This window comes from Chionomys nivalis, chromosome 6 (assembly GCF_950005125.1).
Source record: "Chionomys nivalis chromosome 6, mChiNiv1.1, whole genome shotgun sequence".
NCBI classification, from domain to species: domain Eukaryota; kingdom Metazoa; phylum Chordata; class Mammalia; order Rodentia; family Cricetidae; genus Chionomys; species Chionomys nivalis.
Window position 1 is genome coordinate 33,052,730 of NC_080091.1, and position 18,887 is coordinate 33,071,616.

The 18,887-nt window shown below is 49.0% G+C and overlaps 1 protein-coding gene across 4 annotated transcripts in view; it reads left to right on the top strand.

The window, feature by feature from the left end:
- Tns3 (tensin 3) overlaps window positions 1-18,887 on the top strand; it is a 233,147-nt gene that overhangs the window by 117,057 nt on the left and 97,203 nt on the right. For all 4 annotated transcript variants that reach the window (XM_057771347.1, XM_057771343.1, XM_057771344.1 and 1 more), the window contains 6 exons: window positions 179-301; window positions 3,174-3,238; window positions 6,015-6,098; window positions 10,923-11,035; window positions 11,743-11,803; window positions 12,502-12,577. In XM_057771347.1, coding sequence (XP_057627330.1) covers window positions 179-301; window positions 3,174-3,238; window positions 6,015-6,098; window positions 10,923-11,035; window positions 11,743-11,803; window positions 12,502-12,577 — 522 coding nt within the window. The remainder of the gene's footprint in view (window positions 1-178; window positions 302-3,173; window positions 3,239-6,014; window positions 6,099-10,922; window positions 11,036-11,742; window positions 11,804-12,501; window positions 12,578-18,887) is intronic.

Genomic DNA, 18,887 nt, shown 5'->3' on the forward strand with positions numbered 1-18,887 from the left:
GCAATGTGGTGGCCATTATTTTCTTTCCTGTAAAGGAACCTGGCCAGGTGCTCAGTAACTTTCAGAAGAGGCCGACATAACAGCCCCCATGACTCCCAAGGGGATTATGTCACTGTCGGATTACCTCAGAACGGTGCAGGCAGTGGAAACTGAGCCAGCTCTCTTCTCTCTCTTGCAGATCATGGATGTGGGCTGGCCTGAATTGCACGCACCACCTCTTGACAAGATGTGCACCATATGTAAAGCTCAGGAGTCCTGGCTGAACAGCGACCCCCAACATGTGGTCGTCATCCACTGCAGGGTGAGTGTCCTTGGTTCCCACATGCTCTGAGGTCTAGCTTTGCTTCTAGCAGTTAAGGGGCCAGGAAGTTGAAATGGGTGCTGGTCACAGTCACCAGCTGATTTTTCTGTGGTTCCAGGGTGCTTGTCAGCTGATGCAACATGCTCCATGTAGGTATACATTTTAGATTTCCTAGTCATCATAAAATAAAATAAAAATAAACCCCCAAGCCTGCAGCTTGACTTTAGAATTCATAGGTCTGAGGTTCCTGGTATTGCTAGACTTTTTAAAGCCCCCTTCTGTCCATTCCATTCTATTTATTCATTCTGAATATTAATGAAATTGAAACAAATTATGATTGTAATATGATTGAAAACATATGGATCACCGAAGATGAAAATACCATGTAGATACTTTTCTCTCCCCACTTCCCGTAAGCGATTCTAGGCTCTCCTCGGGTGGGTGTCAAGTGGCTGGGCTTGGGATACTCCCTTTTGTTACACACTGTCGGAGGCTCCTCGCTTTAAACTACTTTTGAAATACTCAGAGGGTGTGCCACGAGAGATAAGCTTTTAATGTGACGCCGTGGTTACTGATGCCATCATCACGGCCGCAGGGCTGGAATCAGCTTGCTTGGCACAATGAGTGTTTCTTTTCACACATGCCCAGAATGACTAATGGAGAGACCTGTCTCAGCTAGGGCAGGGGCCATGTAGAGCTGAACTAAGATAGCCATTCTGCTGTCGCCTACAAGTTGCGTTTTGTGTTCAACCTGTGCCCAAGCCATCGCCAACCAGAATGGAGCAGTGCTTTTGGTGGGAGCGTCCGTCCGTGTGTTAGCCCTTGCTTGAAAGTCCACAGTGAGGGAGATTTCCAGTCGATGGTGGTTGGGTGAGTCTAGGATTTTGCTACGATTGAAACAGAACTGGACATCCAAAAGGCTGTAGCCTATACTCTGGCCACCAGTATGTCCCACCTACCATGTTTTCCTACAACCTGTGAGCTAAGAGCTGATCTGAAGGTGAAAATCATTACAGTGCGTAACCACTGAGCCATCTCTCCAGCGCATGTCTCAATATGTTTGTAAACATTTTTTTTAACCCCTTGTTTGCCTGGATTGCCATTCATTAACATGTTGTTTAACTTCTACATATTTGAGAATTTTGCAAGTCCACCTCTCCCCCTTCCTCATTCTGGTTTGTATTTTCATACCACTGTAGTCAGAATGGGTACTTGGTAGGATTTCAGGCTTAACTCTCTTGGCAATTGCTTTGTGGCTTCGTGCATGAACCATCCTTATGACCTTGAAGCACATTCTGCTGCTGGTGGGATGTTCTGTCTATTTTTGATAGGGTCATTTAGTCTGAAAGGCAGTTTGGGTCTGACTTCCTTAGTTATTTCTTGTCCAGATAGATGATCTGTCTGCTATTGAAATGAACTGTCAAGGCCCCCACTATTGCTGTAATGCTCTTCTCCCCCAACCTCACCTCTCCTTTGGACCCATAACCAGTGCCACAAAAATGATAAATGGTATCAGCATGTGTGGATCTGGTTTGGGCTGAGTTGGTGTTTCCTTCTAATTGACTTCTGTTGTTAAGACAAAGACCATTTATTGCAAGAAATACATTAGCAGCCTTATAGTTAATAATGCCAAGAACCAGGATCACACTGCCAAGAATTTGCCAAGCATCTGCATTGGTATCTCCCAGCATGCCCAGCTTCACACGATGGTTGATTTATGAAAATTTGAGTTTGTTCATTTACTCGCTTTTAGGAATAGAGCTGGGGGCTGGGGCTGTAGCTCAGTTGTAAATGCCTCCTTGTGTGCACCAAGTCTGATTTCTAGAACTGACCTTTTAAAAAGGAGAGAGAAAGAAATGAATAGAGTTGGGTTGCTCCAGGTTAGTGGCCTGCCAGTTTGGCTTTGTATGATTTGGGATCAGGGCTTGGCAAACATCTCTCCAAAGATCTAGGCAGCATTTTAGACTCTGCATACCCTGTGGTCCTGCCGAGTTCTTCACGCCTGCTCCTGCAGGGTGGGTGGGGCCTGCTGAAACCGAACAGCCAGGTTCTAGGAAGAAGATGAGGGCGTTTAAGTTTTGTGTGATTTTCACATTTTTTTTCCTTTTACAATGCTTAAAAATATGTGATACTAAAAATTAGTTCATAGATGGTAGGAAAAGAGTTGATAGGCAGAATAGAACGAACGGGCTTATGGGTTGCCGTTTGCAGACCCCTGTTAGTATAGTAGTGTGTCCCAAAGTTTCAGTCCAGTCTGTGGTTCTGAGTGGGGGTGCTTTGCCATAGTGCTTCTTCTTCTACTGTTGATGACATCGGCTCTAAATGTGATTGTGTCTACAAGGATTTCCATAGCACCTGCCTGGGACGTGGATTCCCTCTGTAGAAGGGGTCCCCATTGTTGTGTAAAGTTGATATTGGGCACTGATGGGGGATCCAGCTCACCATATTCAGAGGTCTTGCTACACACGGGCGCGCACACCGCGCACAGCTCTGACACTGCCAGCCTCTGGGTAGGCATTCATTCCTGTTTCACCTGGGTAATTAAGTCATGCTAATTGCTGCAGTTCCTGGCACGGTTTCACCTAACCTAATTGGGAGGTGGTGAATGACTGGCTGCCGCCTTGTGGATATGCCCTCTGGGGACTCCTCCAGACACCCAGCTAGCACCTGCTCTTGTTATGGGCCTCTGTATGAAGAGTCTCTGCTACGGGGAGCTACTGCTGTGCTCGGTGCCAGACTCTCCCGTCCTAGGGAAGCAGAGGGGTTAATGCTTGTTCTGCCATTCTGTCGTAATTGAGCCTGCTCCTGTCTCATCCTGTCTCTGTGTGGGTTTCTATAGAGAGAACGTTGATTTCTCTGTGGTCTCCTGCAGGGCGGTAAAGGACGCATCGGAGTGGTCATATCATCCTACATGCACTTCACCAATGTCTCAGCCAGGTAGGATGGAGATGGGGGCTCCTTTCCGCGGGGTGTTGGATGTTGGTTCGCATATGTATGTGGGCAGTGATCTTCCGGGGAGCCACCCTCATCTTAGTACCAGAGTCTTCTGCGCCTGAACTCAGCTTCCAGCAAGGCTTCCTATTTGACATGTTCTGTGTGATTGATGCCAGGGAGCTCCATGAAGGTGATAAAAATAAGTGAGCCCAGTCGTTTTCTAATGAAAAATGACAGGCTGATGTCACCGTGTTGAAAATCCTCACTGGGTCACTTCACACCCTGTAAATTGTGGCCCTGAGGACCATCATCTTTTTTTTTTTTTTTTTTAATGTTCTGTGAAGTCCACTGTTTTCTTCTAAGATAATAAATAGTACCTTGGCTTTAGCACAGCCATCCAGGCACTGGACAGTCAGGGTGTCTCTTGTCTTCTGAGTTTTTTCTCAGTTTAGAAGATGTCACTGGTGAGTAGGAGTGTGGCTTAATTTAATACACTCGCTTAGTGGATGCAGGACCTCAGATTCCTCCCCAGCCCTGCACCAGAAAAGAAAATATCATTCCTGGTGGCTTGTGCGTTTGCACACTCCCGACCCTCTCAATAGCTGCGTTGTGTACCCAGGCCATTCCACCCCGAGGAAACCGAAGCCCTCTCATCTCACTTGGGAACCTTCTCCTCTGCAGTGCGAAGGAGTGAAATTGGACTTTTGGAATGTTTTCTCTGGAAACAAATTGAGAGGCTGGTGCTGCCAAGGAGGAAACCCTACCCCAGGGTGAAAAGCAGAGCCCTGTGGGTTTGAATAAGCGTCATGTGTGTGCCAGACACATCCCGATTCCCAGTCACATTGGCCCCTCAGTTATGTGAAAGGAATTTGGTTGGATACCACACTTTGCCTGGCTCTTTCTCAGTACAGACCACCCGAGTGAGCACAGTTTAGAGCAACCTTATTTACTGCTGCATCTGGGAAACCACCCTTGCTCCCCCAAAGCATATCCCCAGAGATGTAAAACCCTGCACTCCTGGTATCGTTGGTACATTACACGCGAATGGTAGGAAGCATGCACAAGTCTCTCTGGGCCTCGGCATTCTGTCCTTATCTGAACTGTGGGAACTGTAGCCGAACCTCCTCGTGTTGTGGCCGTGCTGCATGACTACTGTAGAGTGCTTTGCATAGCATCACACTGGGGTCAGAGCGGCCACTGATGCTGCTGTTCAGCAGGGGTCACAGTAGTAAGTGACTTCAGTTAAGTGGGTGACCCATCACTACACTTTCTCTGTCTCTTGCTCTCCGAAATTAATCCTACCTTCTGAGCATCTGCTCCAGTACAGCCCAAGCGGCTATGAGACTCTACAATTCTTCGATATGGTTGTTACATATTTAAGCATTTATTACGTTTGCCTACCCGGGTTGTGTTTCCTTTTCCTTAGAACCCAGGTTGTTCCCAGAGCTGCTATTCTTACGCTTGTGCCCGATCCCCCTCACCCCTTATGTTATATATTAGATGCCACAGGGGACTCACCTGATTGAAGTTTATTACACGCTTCAAATAACGTAAAACAGAGACGGCAAGTCACACAGAGAGAGCATTCTTGTTCCCAGCACTCTCCTCAGAGTTCAGAAGAGTTTAGAAGATGAATGCCATTAAAAGCTATGCATTTTGGGACTTCTAAACACCAGCGCTGGCTAGGGTGTTTTCCTGAATGAATGGATTTCAGAAAAAGAGAATGTCAAAGACTGGATATGAAACCATGCCTTTCAATCGGAAAGACCTATCCACTTGCTGTCTGACATGTTCTGGGCTTGGATGGACCCCTCCATCTGTGACAGCCTCACTGGCCAAGCCCCATTTTGTGTAGAGACAAATGCATGCAGTGAGTTAAGCATTTACTCACTCTGAACTTGATTAATAGTGTTGGCCTTGTTGGTCATGTTCAATATTCTTGATGTGTCATTTTTATGGAGGGTATATACACATTTTTCATGGAGAACTCACATGCCTATCTGACTTTCTGTTGTGGTTATTATTTTTCCTTTGAGACAGGTCTTACCTTGTAATCCTGACTGGCCTGGAACTTTGTGGACCAGGCTGGCCTTGAAATCATAGACCTCTGCCTGCCTCTGCCTTCTGAGTGCTAGGATTAAGGGCATGTGCCACAATGCTTGTCTGCTTATCTGATTTTTAAGGATACTTTTTGTTTAAATAAATCTTATTTCATGGCTTAATCATGTCAGTAACCCTAGAGTGCCCTACAGTGAGGTTTCCAGAAGATTCTGTGAATACCGACGTGAACATTAGGGGTGGGGTTGAAGGTCAGTTCGGCTGTTGCAAAGTAGATTTACTTTCTGTGGAGTTTCTTTAGAAATACTCAGTGAAGCCCGAGTCCCCACACACCTTCCCAACCATCAGCCTTGCCCTGTCCTCAACCTCCAAGCCTTTCCATGAAGCTGCTCACCAAGTCTGTCACTTATTACACTTGAAAGAGTTCACGGGGTGTACGCTGTGTGCACGCACTAAGCTCGTTCCTTGCATCTTCAGAGTTCCGAGACTGTGGCCTTCAGCCAGTTCCTCTCCTTCTGAGCCAGGGGCACAACTAAGTCTCACAGCCTGAGATGAGGGTGTTCAGAGGGGAGTTCGGTGTGGCTGCTGCTTTAACTGCTCCTGGTCGGAAATGTTGGGCTGTGTGTGAAGGTCACTTATAGACATGGGATTGTGCATCCTGGTCATTCGCCCTTGACCTAACATACTTCTTCATTCTCCCCCACCACTTCTGCCTCCCCAGTGCTGACCAGGCCCTGGACAGGTTTGCCATGAAGAAGTTTTACGATGACAAAGTTTCAGCTTTAATGGAGCCCTCCCAGAAGAGGTATGTATGTATCTAGCTGGGGCGGGCAGAGGTCTTCTGGCCTTTTCTCTGCATTGCCTAAGAATATGAGGGAGGGGTTTGCTGCTTCCCAAGGAAGGATGTGCGGCATCCTATGTCGAGTGAAAGCCGTGTGTCTCTTGAGGCCTGTGTGCCGCTGTGGTGCCCTCCTAGAGAGGAAGGGTCAAGGCCCCCTCTCATTTCTGGTGTGAGGATCGTCTTCTCCTTCAGAGCATGAGCAATGCTTTCTGTGATCGTGTGGAACCCACTTCTGCCTGCTAAAGCAGGGATCAGTGAACTTGATGGAGAAGCTAGTAGGTAGATGTTCTAGGTTGCATAGGTTTGAACTCACAAGGGCTCGAACACAAAGCAACCATGTCTAGTATGGAAACAAGTGACTATGATCACATTCTAATTAAACTTTATTGTCACAAGCGGGGGCTTCAGATCATCATAGGCTAACTTCCACTCTACAGTATCAGCTCCCTGATGTCAGGGAGAATTTCTTTTGGATGTGTCATGCCAGCCTGTCCTAGCTGCAGTATGTAGTAGCCCAGGGAAGTGTTGACACACCGCTGTCAGGGAGCAGGACTTTCTCTTTTTGAGGTGCTCACATAACTCCGTTGCAGTTCTGTCTTAAGCCAAACACCAGAATTTATCTAAGAATTACAAAAGCAACTGGGCAGTGGTGACTTACTCCTTTAATCCCAACACTCAGGAAGCAGGTGGATCTCTGTGAGTTCGAGGCCAGCCTGGTCTACAAGAGCTAGTTCCAGGACAGGCTCCAAAACTACAGATAAATCCTGTCTCGAAAAAAACCAAAACAAAACAACAAAAGAAGAAAAAGAATTGCAATATGGCTCCCATTTTGGAGACCGAGTTTAGTTGTAGCCCCGAACCTTTGTATGGCAGTCTAGAGGTTTCACATCTGCTTTCTCTAGTCCAGCTGCAGGCTAGGCCATCAGACAGTGATTCTAGTGGTCTTCATCCTCTCAGTCAGGTCTACAGTGATTCTAGTGGTCTGCATCCTCTCAGTCAGGTCTAAGCTTAGAAGAATGTGGGATACATTGTGGGACCCTGGCTTGGAGCCAGGCCATGTCCTATTTGGGGCAACAGGCCCCACAAGGAAGGCCCTTTTTGCAAACTTCAGCATGTTATGAGGATTCCTCTTAAACAGCCCTGTTTCTGTTTTGAACCCTTGAAGTATGATTTTTTTTCCACTGAGCAGTTTCCAAAATGGCAAAATTCCTAAGACTTGCACAGAAGGCGAGGAGCAAACAAGAAGCGGCTCCCACAAATGCCTGGACCCAGCAGGCAAGCGTGGCCACCAGTCTTTTCCACTTACAGACTCCGTAGCCTCCAGTGATGTTGGCGCGTGGAGTAGAGACAGGGAAAACAGCTCATTTTCCAATGCTCACAGTTTTCACCCATCCTTGGTTTAGAGTGACACCAGGTCAGGGTTCAATGTTGCATTCTAAATTACTGCCCTGCTGCTTTTTCCTGTCTATTTTCTTGCCACCTTGCTTGGTGCCTATAACAGAAGACACTAATAATTCCTGAGTGGTTCAACAACTGAGTGCATGTCCCGGATAAACCCCAGGAAACCACGGAGACCTGAAGAATGTGTATTGATCGCTCACTCTCATTGGGGCAGCCCCTCACTGTCGTCTGAATGCCTGTAGACAGGGAGTACTGTTCTGCAGTTTATGTTAGGACCAAAGGCAAGAAATTATTTCAAAGTTAAGTTCATAATTAGTTCTCTGTAAGTTGAGGGAGAAACTTAGGATTTGTGGCTGAGAAACTCAACATTCTAAGTAACCATGGACAAAGAAGGAATTGCCCAGAACTTCCTGGCAGGGGGACTGGATCTAGATACTGTCTGTAATCTGCAGATACCCATGGTCTTTACATAAAATGGCCTGGTATTTGTGTAGAGCCAGTGTGAGTTCCTGTGGTTTTTCAGTTTTATTAGTGTCCAGAATAATGGACTCCATTACAACATTTGATAAACGTATATTGTACATTGTGCTCATATCCAAACCCCTGTTCTTTTATTCTATTCCTCCTCCTCTCACTGGTCTCCTTCTTTCCCCCAAGTGTGTGTGTGCGTGTGTGTGTGTGTGTGTGTGTGTGTGTAAAACACATACATGAAATCTGGTTTCACGTATAAGAGAAAACACAGTATTTGTCTTTCTGACATGTTATCACGATGGCCTTCAGTTCGTTCACTTTGCTTTCCTCTTTCAGGCTGACTATCCATCCACTGTAAACCCCCTAGGTTCCATACAGCACTGAAGACAGACCAGCACGGGGTGTCAGGCTGTTACACTGTACTGACTGCACCCTATGGGGAGTCATTAGAGGAAGATAGCTTGCGTGTCTCCAGTAGAGATGCGGGTTCTTTTCCTAAAAAGATATTTGGTTGAATCTGTGGATGTAGAACTTGTAGAGACTTACTGAGGAGTCTTTTTGGATGGGTCCACTGTGAGCTGAGCGCCCCCTAGTGGGCAATCAGGAAGACGTCCATTAAGAGCAAGTTTCCATGAGGAAAGACAGAGCTGGGTGTAGGTGGGGGTCGTGGCTCTCTGTCTCAGCTTCTCCAGGAGCAAACCTTTCAGATGCAGATTTTTGCTACTCTCACCTCTTTCTGCACAGTGGAAAAAGCAACACTTTCTCTCTTTTTTTGGTTTATTTAGTTATTTTTTTTTTCTTTTTAGGTAGGGACTCAGGATAGCCTTACACTTAGGATCATTTTGCTTCTATCTCCCCAGTGCTGGGATCACAGGCATGTCACCATGCGTAGAAAAACAAAAGACCAAAAAACTCCAAACCAAAATCCGCTTTGTAAATTGTCTGGCACCTGGATGTTAGTCTCAGACAGACAACCAACATTGCGGGATCTCCCCCTCTGCAGTACTGATAGGGGCTGGTGAACCCTGAGCTGGGAGAAGGGTCGCCTCTCTGAATGATTTGTCCCACATAGAGAGTGGGGGTCACATATCTTCAGGTTGTAAAGCGCCGCATACACAACATTTGTCATACAGGAGGAAATGTGAGCAGACACCCTGTCCACCCTAGTGCCGGGTAGGGGTGTGCATCAGAGCAGGAGGTGACCCTCACACCTCCCAAGTCCTTGTGTGTCCACTATCTGTCTCACCTGGTTGGTCATTGAAGAGCCATCCACGCCAGGCCAGGTCTGGAGTGTCACTGAGTCCCCTTGCAGGGAAGACAAGCCAGGAACACACATTTCCTGGTGTCCAGGATTACCCAATGCTGGGAACAGGGAAATGCTGTCCTAAACAAGGTCTCAGGTATTCCATCCTGAGCCTGGGTGAAAGTCCATGACCTTTGTTCAAGGCCACGGAGCCAAGGCAACTGATGAGCTCTGCCCCTTTAGGGTGCGGGTAATGGGTCACAAGACGGGCCTCCCTTCTATACCTGCACACAGCAGATCAGGAAACACTGCTGTCAGAGTAAGCTCACAGAGTAGTGTGGTGGCCAGACCCCCATGAGAATTTGTGGGGACCTCAGGCTTCTGTGACTTGTGAGGGTTTGCCCTCATCCTAACAAGAACAACAGTCTGCCACTAGAACGGTGGGACACTGTTACCCCCGTCTGTCACTGTTAATTTCCATACAGTGAAAAGAATACTTGTGAATTATACTAAAGCTTTCTGAAAAGATAGACCCTAAGTTGGGAAAACACTATAAGTTTTCTGTTTGGTTTATTTTACCTCCAAACTCACATGGTTAACGAGGGATTTAGTCTACACTCCAGTAGGCTTTCAAAGTGTTTTCTTATTGTAAGATGAAGCCCATTACTGTGTTGATCCAGGGGCTTGGAGGTACGAGGACCCCTTGTCCCTGTATTGGTGACAGCCGCTTCCTGCTTGGTGCATGGACTATTAATTCGATGGCATGTTTTGGGATCTCTCCTTGTTCGGTTTCTTCCCCTTTCAATATATACAGTGCCATGGTGGAGAAGGGCAAGAAGGCAGGCAGATTCCCAGAGAGGTGTTGCAGGTTCTGGTGAAGGTCGTTTGGCTATAGTGGAAGTGATGTCAGGGGCCTTAGAGAGTTGACTGCTTCTGGGCTCCCAAGGGAGCCGGGTACAGGTATGCAGGGCAGAGGGAAGGAAAGTGGAGGCCAGGGGAGCATCAGAGTGTGACTCGGGAGCAGCTCACACTCCGGGCATGCTGTCATGTCATGCCTTACGAGTACCTTTGATCACACACGCTTAGTGTAGAAACTTCTCTCTTGGCTGCCATGTGTGCAAAAGAGTGTGGACATTTCTATAAGGTCAGCTTGGGTGCCTGAGGTCAGTGCTTGGAATTCCTATGGCAGAATCACATCTTTAAAGTGTGTGGGTGGCCGTGGGCGGACCTGTGCTCAGCTGAGACAAGGGGGCTCAGGAAATGCGTGTGGAGAGAGCAGAGTTTAGGGGCCTTTGGAAGTAGCTGCTCCTCATGGCTTATGTGGGAGCCATGGGTGGAATGAGCTGCCGGGGCTGTGCAATGTGACTTCTTCTTGGGTGCTGGCCCGAGGGGCTTGGGAGCAGGTGAGGAGACCTCCCAGGTGTGGGTGTCCATGTGAAAGAGAGGCTTATACATAAATGACCCATCGCCAACAGTTCCTAGAGCTGTGGGTCGAGCTCCCGCCGGGCAGCGACTCCCCTACTCTCAACCATGGGATAACTACTATTTTTTGTGTGCAGTGGGACAAGGTGTCCCCAGGGCCTCCAGACACAGTTCCCATTCCCCTCTGCCTGCTCCCGAGTCTCCTATCATCTGGGAGTCAGCTGTGGAGTCTTAGCCGCTGTCCCCTGCAGGTATGTGCAGTTTCTCAGCGGGCTACTGTCCGGGGCGATGAAGATGAACGCCTCCCCCTTGTTCCTGCACTTCGTCATCCTGCATGGCGCTCCCAGCTTTGACACCGGAGGAGGTAAGGGACTTCTCATCCCAGGCTAGAGTCCTAAATTAGAAGCCTTTTCCTCAGGTAGCATCTAGAGTCTCTACCCATGCTTCCTGGGTGTGTATGCAGCCCCAGTGTGCGGGCAGAGCTCCAGCTTGGTAAGGTGGGACCAAGTTGTCAGTCACTGGGACAGGCAGTCGCTAAGGGATGGCAATCAGCCCCGTGACCCAGGTACGGGAAATCTTGTTAGGCCAGGGCCTTTTTTTTCTCAGCAGCTCTGTAGTTCAGTTGAGTTCTCCTCAAGGTTGGCAAAATGAAGAGAAGCCAGCATGGTCAACCATCCCCTAACTCGGGGTCCTTTCTTTTTCTTCCATAGCACATTCCCATGGACTCTGTCTCTCTATTCCATGTGGGTGCTTATAGCATATAGCATAGACCCTGACCCCTGTCCTAGGCAGGTATTCCCAACACGTGTCTCAGGGCAGGACCCATCTTCTGCTCCCTGGTTGCCTCTACGTAGGTGCGCACTCATCAGTTGGTCACATCCATAGCTTGTAGTCTCCCTGCCATTAGGAGTAAGGTGAACTTACAGAGCTGTATGTTGGTTTTGAGCCCCCACGGCCCTCTGGTTGAAGTAGTCCCCTGGTTGGAGGTCCAGGCACGTTATGTTGGTGGTGGGATGTCTGTGCGTGGGTTAATAATAATCCTGCCTTTTCCGGCACGTGCCTCTCTTTCAGCATGCCGGCCCTTTCTGAAGCTTTACCAGGCCATGCAGCCTGTGTACACATCTGGGATCTAGTAAGTGTCTGGCTTGTGCTGGGTGTTTAGGGTGGCTTGCGGGTTGGTTGTGAAATGAATTGTCTCTCCCACAAGAAGTGGACTCCGGGGCTGGTAATGCTGAGAGCCCAAAGGAGGTGTTCAGGCTGCTGCTGAGAGGGGCCTGGTCCCCAATCTCTAGTTGGTTTCATTAAATAGTATGAGCTCCAGGGGAAGTGGGGAGGGGGAGGAATCGTTACTGTCTGGAAGTGGATACACTGGGTTTTTCCTTTCTCTCTTGTGTTTTGGATATATATCTTCAGAACCTGTATGGCTTTCTGAGTTTGGTTAGCAATGCATATAGCTAGCACTTTGCTATGAGAATGGCAGAAAATGTCCTGGCATTTAGAAAGACTCATTAGCCACTTTCTGGGCTCAAAATACCCCACCCCCCGCCATGACACTGTGGAAATTGCATCCACAGATGGCCACAGAAGCTGGGTCTGTCCCTAGCTGAGGCATCCCTGAGTGTGACTTTTCCAGCCTGAGGCTGTGATGGGGCTAGACTAACTCTCCCCAACTCAGCTCTCTCGAACTTCCTGACTCATTTCTGTAAGGTAAAGCCGCTGAGCTTGGAGTCTGGGCTGTTTGTGCCGGTTCTAGCCGTTTTCTCAGCTTGTGCCTCCATGGTCATGACATCGTGAAACTCTGTAATAATCTCTTTTCTTGTTCCTCCGAAGCAACGTTGGCCCCGAAAACCCCAGCAGGATCCGCATTGCCATAGAGCCGGCCCAGCTGCTAAAGGGTGACATCATGGTGAGTACCCCCATGGGTAGCACTTTCCCACACCCACCCAGGATAGTGACCCAGAAGGAAAATTGATTTTTGCCTTAGGGAAAAAAATTACCCAGTTTATGACTCCCTTCTCAACCAACGGGAAAAGGTAAACAGCCGCCCCTCTAAGGGCTTTAATTTGTGAGTGATAATATTTTTAGTAACAGTGACACTTCTTTGTCCTTGTCCATCTTTTCTATTAGAGCTGCTGGCTCTATGAAGGGTTCCCACTCAGCCTCAGCCCTGCTGAGCATCCCACTGCCTGACCTGTGTGAGCCCAGGCCTCCCAGACTGTAATATCAAGAGCCAGAGTGCAGCGTATAACTCGTGTTGTTACAGCGTGATTAATGACCGAAACAGTGATTTCTCAAGATAATTTTGTTTCTTGGAGGAGACCAAACATTACTTTTCCACCTCCTGCCTGTCTTGAATGCAGAAGAACCTATACGCGTACAGGAATTTTAGAAAAGGTTTTGTCTGAATGCCTGCGAGGCATGTGCACAGCTTCTAACATGTGTAGAATAATTTAGATACGATCTTTTCGTGGTCTTGGCAGACCGACTCTGTTGAGATGGTGGGTGATTGCGGAGTTCACCTTGCATTTTGTTATGAATGACACTCCCGGAGTGGGCACCTCCCTGTTTTCTTGGACAGAGGCATTGACACTCACGCCTCTTGATGAGCCCTGGTAATGGTGGGAATCTGAGACGTGGAGGATGACGGGGGCCTGGGGTGAAGCTCCTCACCTCTCTTCTCCCAGGAAAAGCAAAGTTAAACCTCCATCTGAGCTTTCTGTTCATGAGCGTCAGATTCTTCTACGACCAGAACGTGTCTGTGCAGAGGCTGGATTTTCTGGGGTGCTCTTCTTCACTTCTCCAGCCGCCTTCCCCCCTTTCTCTTCCTTCCAATCTCCTTTTGTCTTTTTCCCCAGCCCTTCTGTCTTTCCTTACATTTCTCCCTCCCCCTTTTCTCTTCTCCTCTTTATCTCCCTCTTCCCTAAATTTTCACCTCTCCCCCATCACATCTTATATTTTTACTCACTTTTCTTATTTTTTTCTTTTTTGCATTTGGGGTTTTGTTTGTTTCCAGTCTTAGCACTGGACACAGGAAGGGCAGGAATACAGAGTGATTTCTTTGTCCTGGAGGTGCATCCTGGGGAACATAAGCTCTGTTGCAGATGGGGACCTGAAGATGCTGCATAGGCTAAGGAGATTCTGAGATACCCGTGACGGTCCTTGAGGCGCTTGGCTGGAAGAGCATGGTTCTAGAAGGTCATGGCGGCTTGACCTCATGCTCCAGGGTGGGCCTTCCTTTAATATGTCTCTCTTTGTGAGGAAGCTCATCGTGTTGGAAAGAGTTATGCCTGTCCCTTTTCTTTTGGGAGCTGTGGCCACTACCTCTTGAGGACCATGTTTAAGTTTTGTGAAAACGGAAGGAGCAAACTCTCTCCATCGGTCTTCCAGGACAGTGCCTGGCGGGGGTCAGGAGGGCACAGCATGGGAGACAGACAACATCATGTCATCCTGATGCATTTCAAGCCTTTGTCACTATCAGAGAGGTGGTCACTCAACCTTAATCGACCATCCCCTCTCCCCTCTAGAGGAGTTCTGCTTAGGCACCCTACCCTGCACTGTGTGCCCCGTAGTGGGCGACATAGGCAGAACACAGGCCCCAGTAAACACTATGTGCACCGTGACCCCTGGAACGTGGCTCCGCGCAGGAGATGCGGGGCGGTGTAGAGTGTCAGTGGGTGGGAGCTAAACACTTGTCACTGAGGTGGTTTAGAGACAAATCGGGTGACACAAGGAAGGAATGGAGCTTGGCGTGGGTGAGTGGGTTGTTTACTAGTGAGCATGCGCTGGACCTGGCCTGTTGCGCTGGAGCATGCGCTGGACCTGGCCTGTTCTGGCCCTGTGTGTCCTGCGGAGCTGGGTGCTGCTCCAGCTCAGGAAGGTGCTCCTGTGGGTTGCTGCCATTTGGCAACTGGTTGGGCAAATGACAATGTGGATGGACATCTAGAGGCCACCTGGAGGCAGTTCTTACCTCATGGGTGACCCATGGCCACACAGTTATTTTTATAAGCGGACTGTTCGAAGCTGTTCACCTAAGGGACCGTACTGTTCTGGTCCTTCGCAGGACGTCTGAATTGATGGTATGAAGTCTTCATAAAAATTTAATTTCCAAACTGAACTTGAAAGTCCGATCATTTGGGGGTGGTGGTCAGGCCTGTGGTAAGGGAGGCATTGAGTCAGGGTGGGATTCAATGCTGTGATACCATATAGGATATCTCCACACTGAGTGACCCCCCTCTCTTTATAACAGATAGGGCTTGTGAGGTTCTATGTGCAAGTTTTTCTAGTCACTGAAATGGAGGGACCAGGGCAAGGACAGCTGCAGCCCCAGTGAGCACAAGGTGCCTTGGAGAGCAGTGCTGGTCTCAGAACTAGAAGCAACCTAACATGAGGTGTTTCTTGAAGCAGAAAGTGGGTAGCTGTGGGTGTTTGGGTGAACTTGGGAGCCATGGGGCCTATCCTGGGTGTTCCCCTAGCTATGAAGCACAGTCAGGGATGGAAGCCAGGAACCAGCCTCTGCTGACCCTTAGGAGAGCTGTAGTGAGAACTGCTGGGATCGAGAGACCAGCAGGTACGGATGTTGAAGCATGTTGCAGCTGAGTTTCAGTATGAGGCTTGTGTTGAGTTTGTATCCAGAAGAAGGGCTGTTCTGGTTGGCAGTGTTTGAGTGCAGGCCCCGCCTCTTTCTTCAGGCTACTGTCATAGAATCCTTTTGCACTGGGGTGCCTACATGGGTGGGTGTTCGTGTTTGCATGGATTCTCACGATGCTTACACGGTGCTTACGTGGGTGCTCACGGATACTTACACTGGTGCGGTCTGATGTCCAGGGCCGGCAGGTTCCTTATCTAGCAAGGATCTGGTTTTTTGTTTGCAAGGGCACCATATCCCTGTGTACTCACATACAGGAAGGGAATCTGGAGTCTCGGAGGATGCTAGTGACATTCACAGGGCCTTGGCCTCCTGATCTCACCGTGTTCCAGATCAACTCCCACATTTTCATACTGCCCCCGTAGGGTTTAGGGTATACAAAGTTAACCCACAGCACAGGTTGCCATCTCCCCGCTTTTCCTGGCTGCTGCCTGCCAGGCACCTGGCCTCTCAGGAGCGTCTCTGTCCTTCCTCACTAAGATCCTCTACTCGTTTCTGACAAGGCCCCAACCTCCTGGTCCTCTTTCTGTCTAATCCAGGCTTAGAGAAGGGTGACTTGGGCACAGACCCGTTCACTGATGGCATCCTTTCCACCCATGGTAGCCATGGTGCCAGGTCTGTGTGCTTGCCTCGTGGGCCCGTTAAGGTCCTTTGCAGCAGCGCCTTCTCCAGATGTGTGGCAGCCCCCTTCCAGCTTTCTCCCTCCTGCCCCATTATCTGTGCTGCTCCAGACAAGCTGCAGGTAATGTCTGTAAGAAGTGGGGGTAGCTGCTCCATGGGGGTGGGGACGTGACGGGACAGGGGAGCCCCAGTGGTGAAGAAGCCAGCCTTGCTGGAAATCGGAGAGCATAATGTCTGAGAGTCAGGCTTGAATGGCTCTGGATGCGAACTTCACGCTACAGCTCCCCGCGGATGACTCACTTCCATCAAAGTGCTGGCACACAGGAAGTTCTAGATCTTTCCACAAGAGATACTTGCTTTTGATAAGGCGATTTCCTTCCTGCACCCCTTTTCATGCCCCACATGGAATATTTTTAGGATTGCGTTATGACTTGATTTACGCTTCCTGTGTTTACAGTTCTTTTCTGTGTACTCTGCGTTTATTCTCTGCAGTGTTATCAGATGGGGGGAAAGAGACGTGGCAGCTGGCGAGGGGATTTTTCCATCGCAGAGTATCATTTTTCCTTGTACAGTTCATAGAAGCGACTGCTAAGAGGTCAGCTCGCTGTCAGAAATCGGAAAGCACTGTTCTGCCAAAAAGGCCACTCTGCAGGGACGGCAGCACGGACTGGGCGGCTTACACAAGGATTTCTTTTCTCTTGGTTTTGAAGGCTGGAAGCCCAAGGTCAGGGTGTTAGCAGGGTTGTTCTTTCCTGAACGTGTCACAGGTGGTCTTATCAGTATCATTTCCCTGTGACTGTCCTTCCCTGAGTCCTAACAAGGACACCAGTGATAGTTTATCCAAGCCAATCTTGACAGTTTTGGTTAAAACTTCATAAAACTGTCATTCTGAGGTCCTTGAGGCTTTTGATTTATAAATATGAAAGGGCATCGCTTAACTCCCAAGTGAGCATGTACCACAGTGTGTGGTGTGATTGACAGTAGGTTCCTGTGCTTCCGTGTGCGGTGTGATTGACAGTAGGCTCCAGTGCTTCCGTGTGTGTGATTGATAGTAGGTTCCTGTGCTTCCGTGTATGGTGTGATTGACAGTAGGCTCCAGTGCTTCCATGTGTGGTGTGATTGGCAGTAGATTCCCGTGCTTCTGTGTGTGGTATGATTGACAGGCTTCAGTGTGTGGTGTGATTAACAGTAGGTTCCTGTGCTTCCGTGTATGGTGTGATTGACAGTAGGCTCCAGTGCTTCCGTGTGTAGTGTGATTGACAGTATGTTCCAGTGCTATTGGTGATCATCACCTTTGCTGGGGTTGATCACTAGCCTTCCCTGGTGAGCCAGTGCCTGTAGCTTTTGGTCCAAGCTGGGTGGTATAGGAAATTCGATACATGCTTAGGGCTTACTCCCAGAGCTTAGAAGGCAAGTGCGGGATTGGCTGAGTGGGTAGATAACTAACTCAGGCTGCTGTGTGCACAGAGGTGAGCTGAAGTCCAGTCAGAGTGGAAAAGACCCTTTTTCCTGGTCAGGTATCAACGACCACGGCATACCTGGTGGGCTGTGCTTGGCCCAGAGGGTGTAAGATCAGGTGCCTCGGTCAACTCTCAGACCGTATGCCTTGCGCCATAGCTCACATGTCCCATGCTGCTGCTCCCACCTCAGGAGTTCAGCAAAAGAAAAGATGCTGCAACATGTTCTGTGCTGGCCCTGCTCCCATGGTATCGAGCCATGCCACTGCCATCATCTGTCCTGCGTCCTGGGGTTTGGCAATTCAGGACTTACCACATTCCTCCTCTGTTGCCTTGCCCATCTCTAAACGAGACAACTAGACATCCAAAGCATGAGGCATCCCCGTGGCTCTCCCTGGCGTGCTGGTCTTGACTTCTGCCCATTACTGCCCTATGTGTCCTGTTGTGTGAATGGAGTGTACACCTGTACAGGTGTGCAGGTGGCTTCATTGCTCATAAGGGACCTGGCAGCCACCACAACTTGCAAAGCACTGCAAGGGGCACAAAAATGCATGTCTCGATTCACCTCCCAGTGTGTACGGTTTCACTGGCCCTTTGTGTGAGCAAGTCGCCCTTGTGTTTTATTGGTGGACAACTGATGATCTTTCATCGTATTCAATTTAAGAAGCATGTTGTCCTCGGCATTTCAGTGAATGCTACCGTGTGTGCAGTTACATTTGCCTGTTTTTTTTCCCCTGCATTGAAACAAGTTGGGAAAGATAACAAAGATCACATCCAAAAGATGGAATGGCCAGAATCAGCTTTAAGTGATTGGGAAACACTTCTTGGGAAACAATTCTCCATTACAGCCAGCAGATGGCGCTGTTACTGGCGACAGCAAAGCTGACATAGATGTATCTGCTCTGGGCCATCCCTCTGACCTTTCTCAGTGGCATGGCCAACCCACCGGTCTTTACAAAAGCACTTTTCACAAAAGGTCAGATTTTGTGATCCTGCCACAAAGTACGCTGTGGTCAGGTGCCAGGCCCTCCCTTAGGGAGGCTGCCTGTAGCTTATGTAACCTGCTCAGGAATTCACACTGTTTCAGACCTGCCAGGAACCTGGCAGGGAGCCTGGGGCCTGAGCCAGCTTGCCCCCTCCCCGGCTCAGCACTTGGTCCAGGGCTTGTAAACATCTCTCCATCTGGCATGCTCCGTCTTGCTGCCCTGCCTGGGCAAACCACAGCCACTTGTACCTTGCCTTTATGGTTGCTGGCTCCGTGACCAGTAACTGGGCTTGTGAGCACAGGTGAAGCCTCCTCAAGAGGCTGCATAAATAGCCCCAACATTGCTTGTTGTTTCTTACAGTGGGCACTTGTGTGTGGTGAGGGAAAGTGGAATTGTCCCTCTACAGCTGCCCCCACCCCCTGCGGAGGCCCTGAGGAGGGATCTCTCTCTTGCTCTCGTATCAACGACTGCATTTGTTTGCAATGTTCTGTTTTTCCCCTTGCTGTG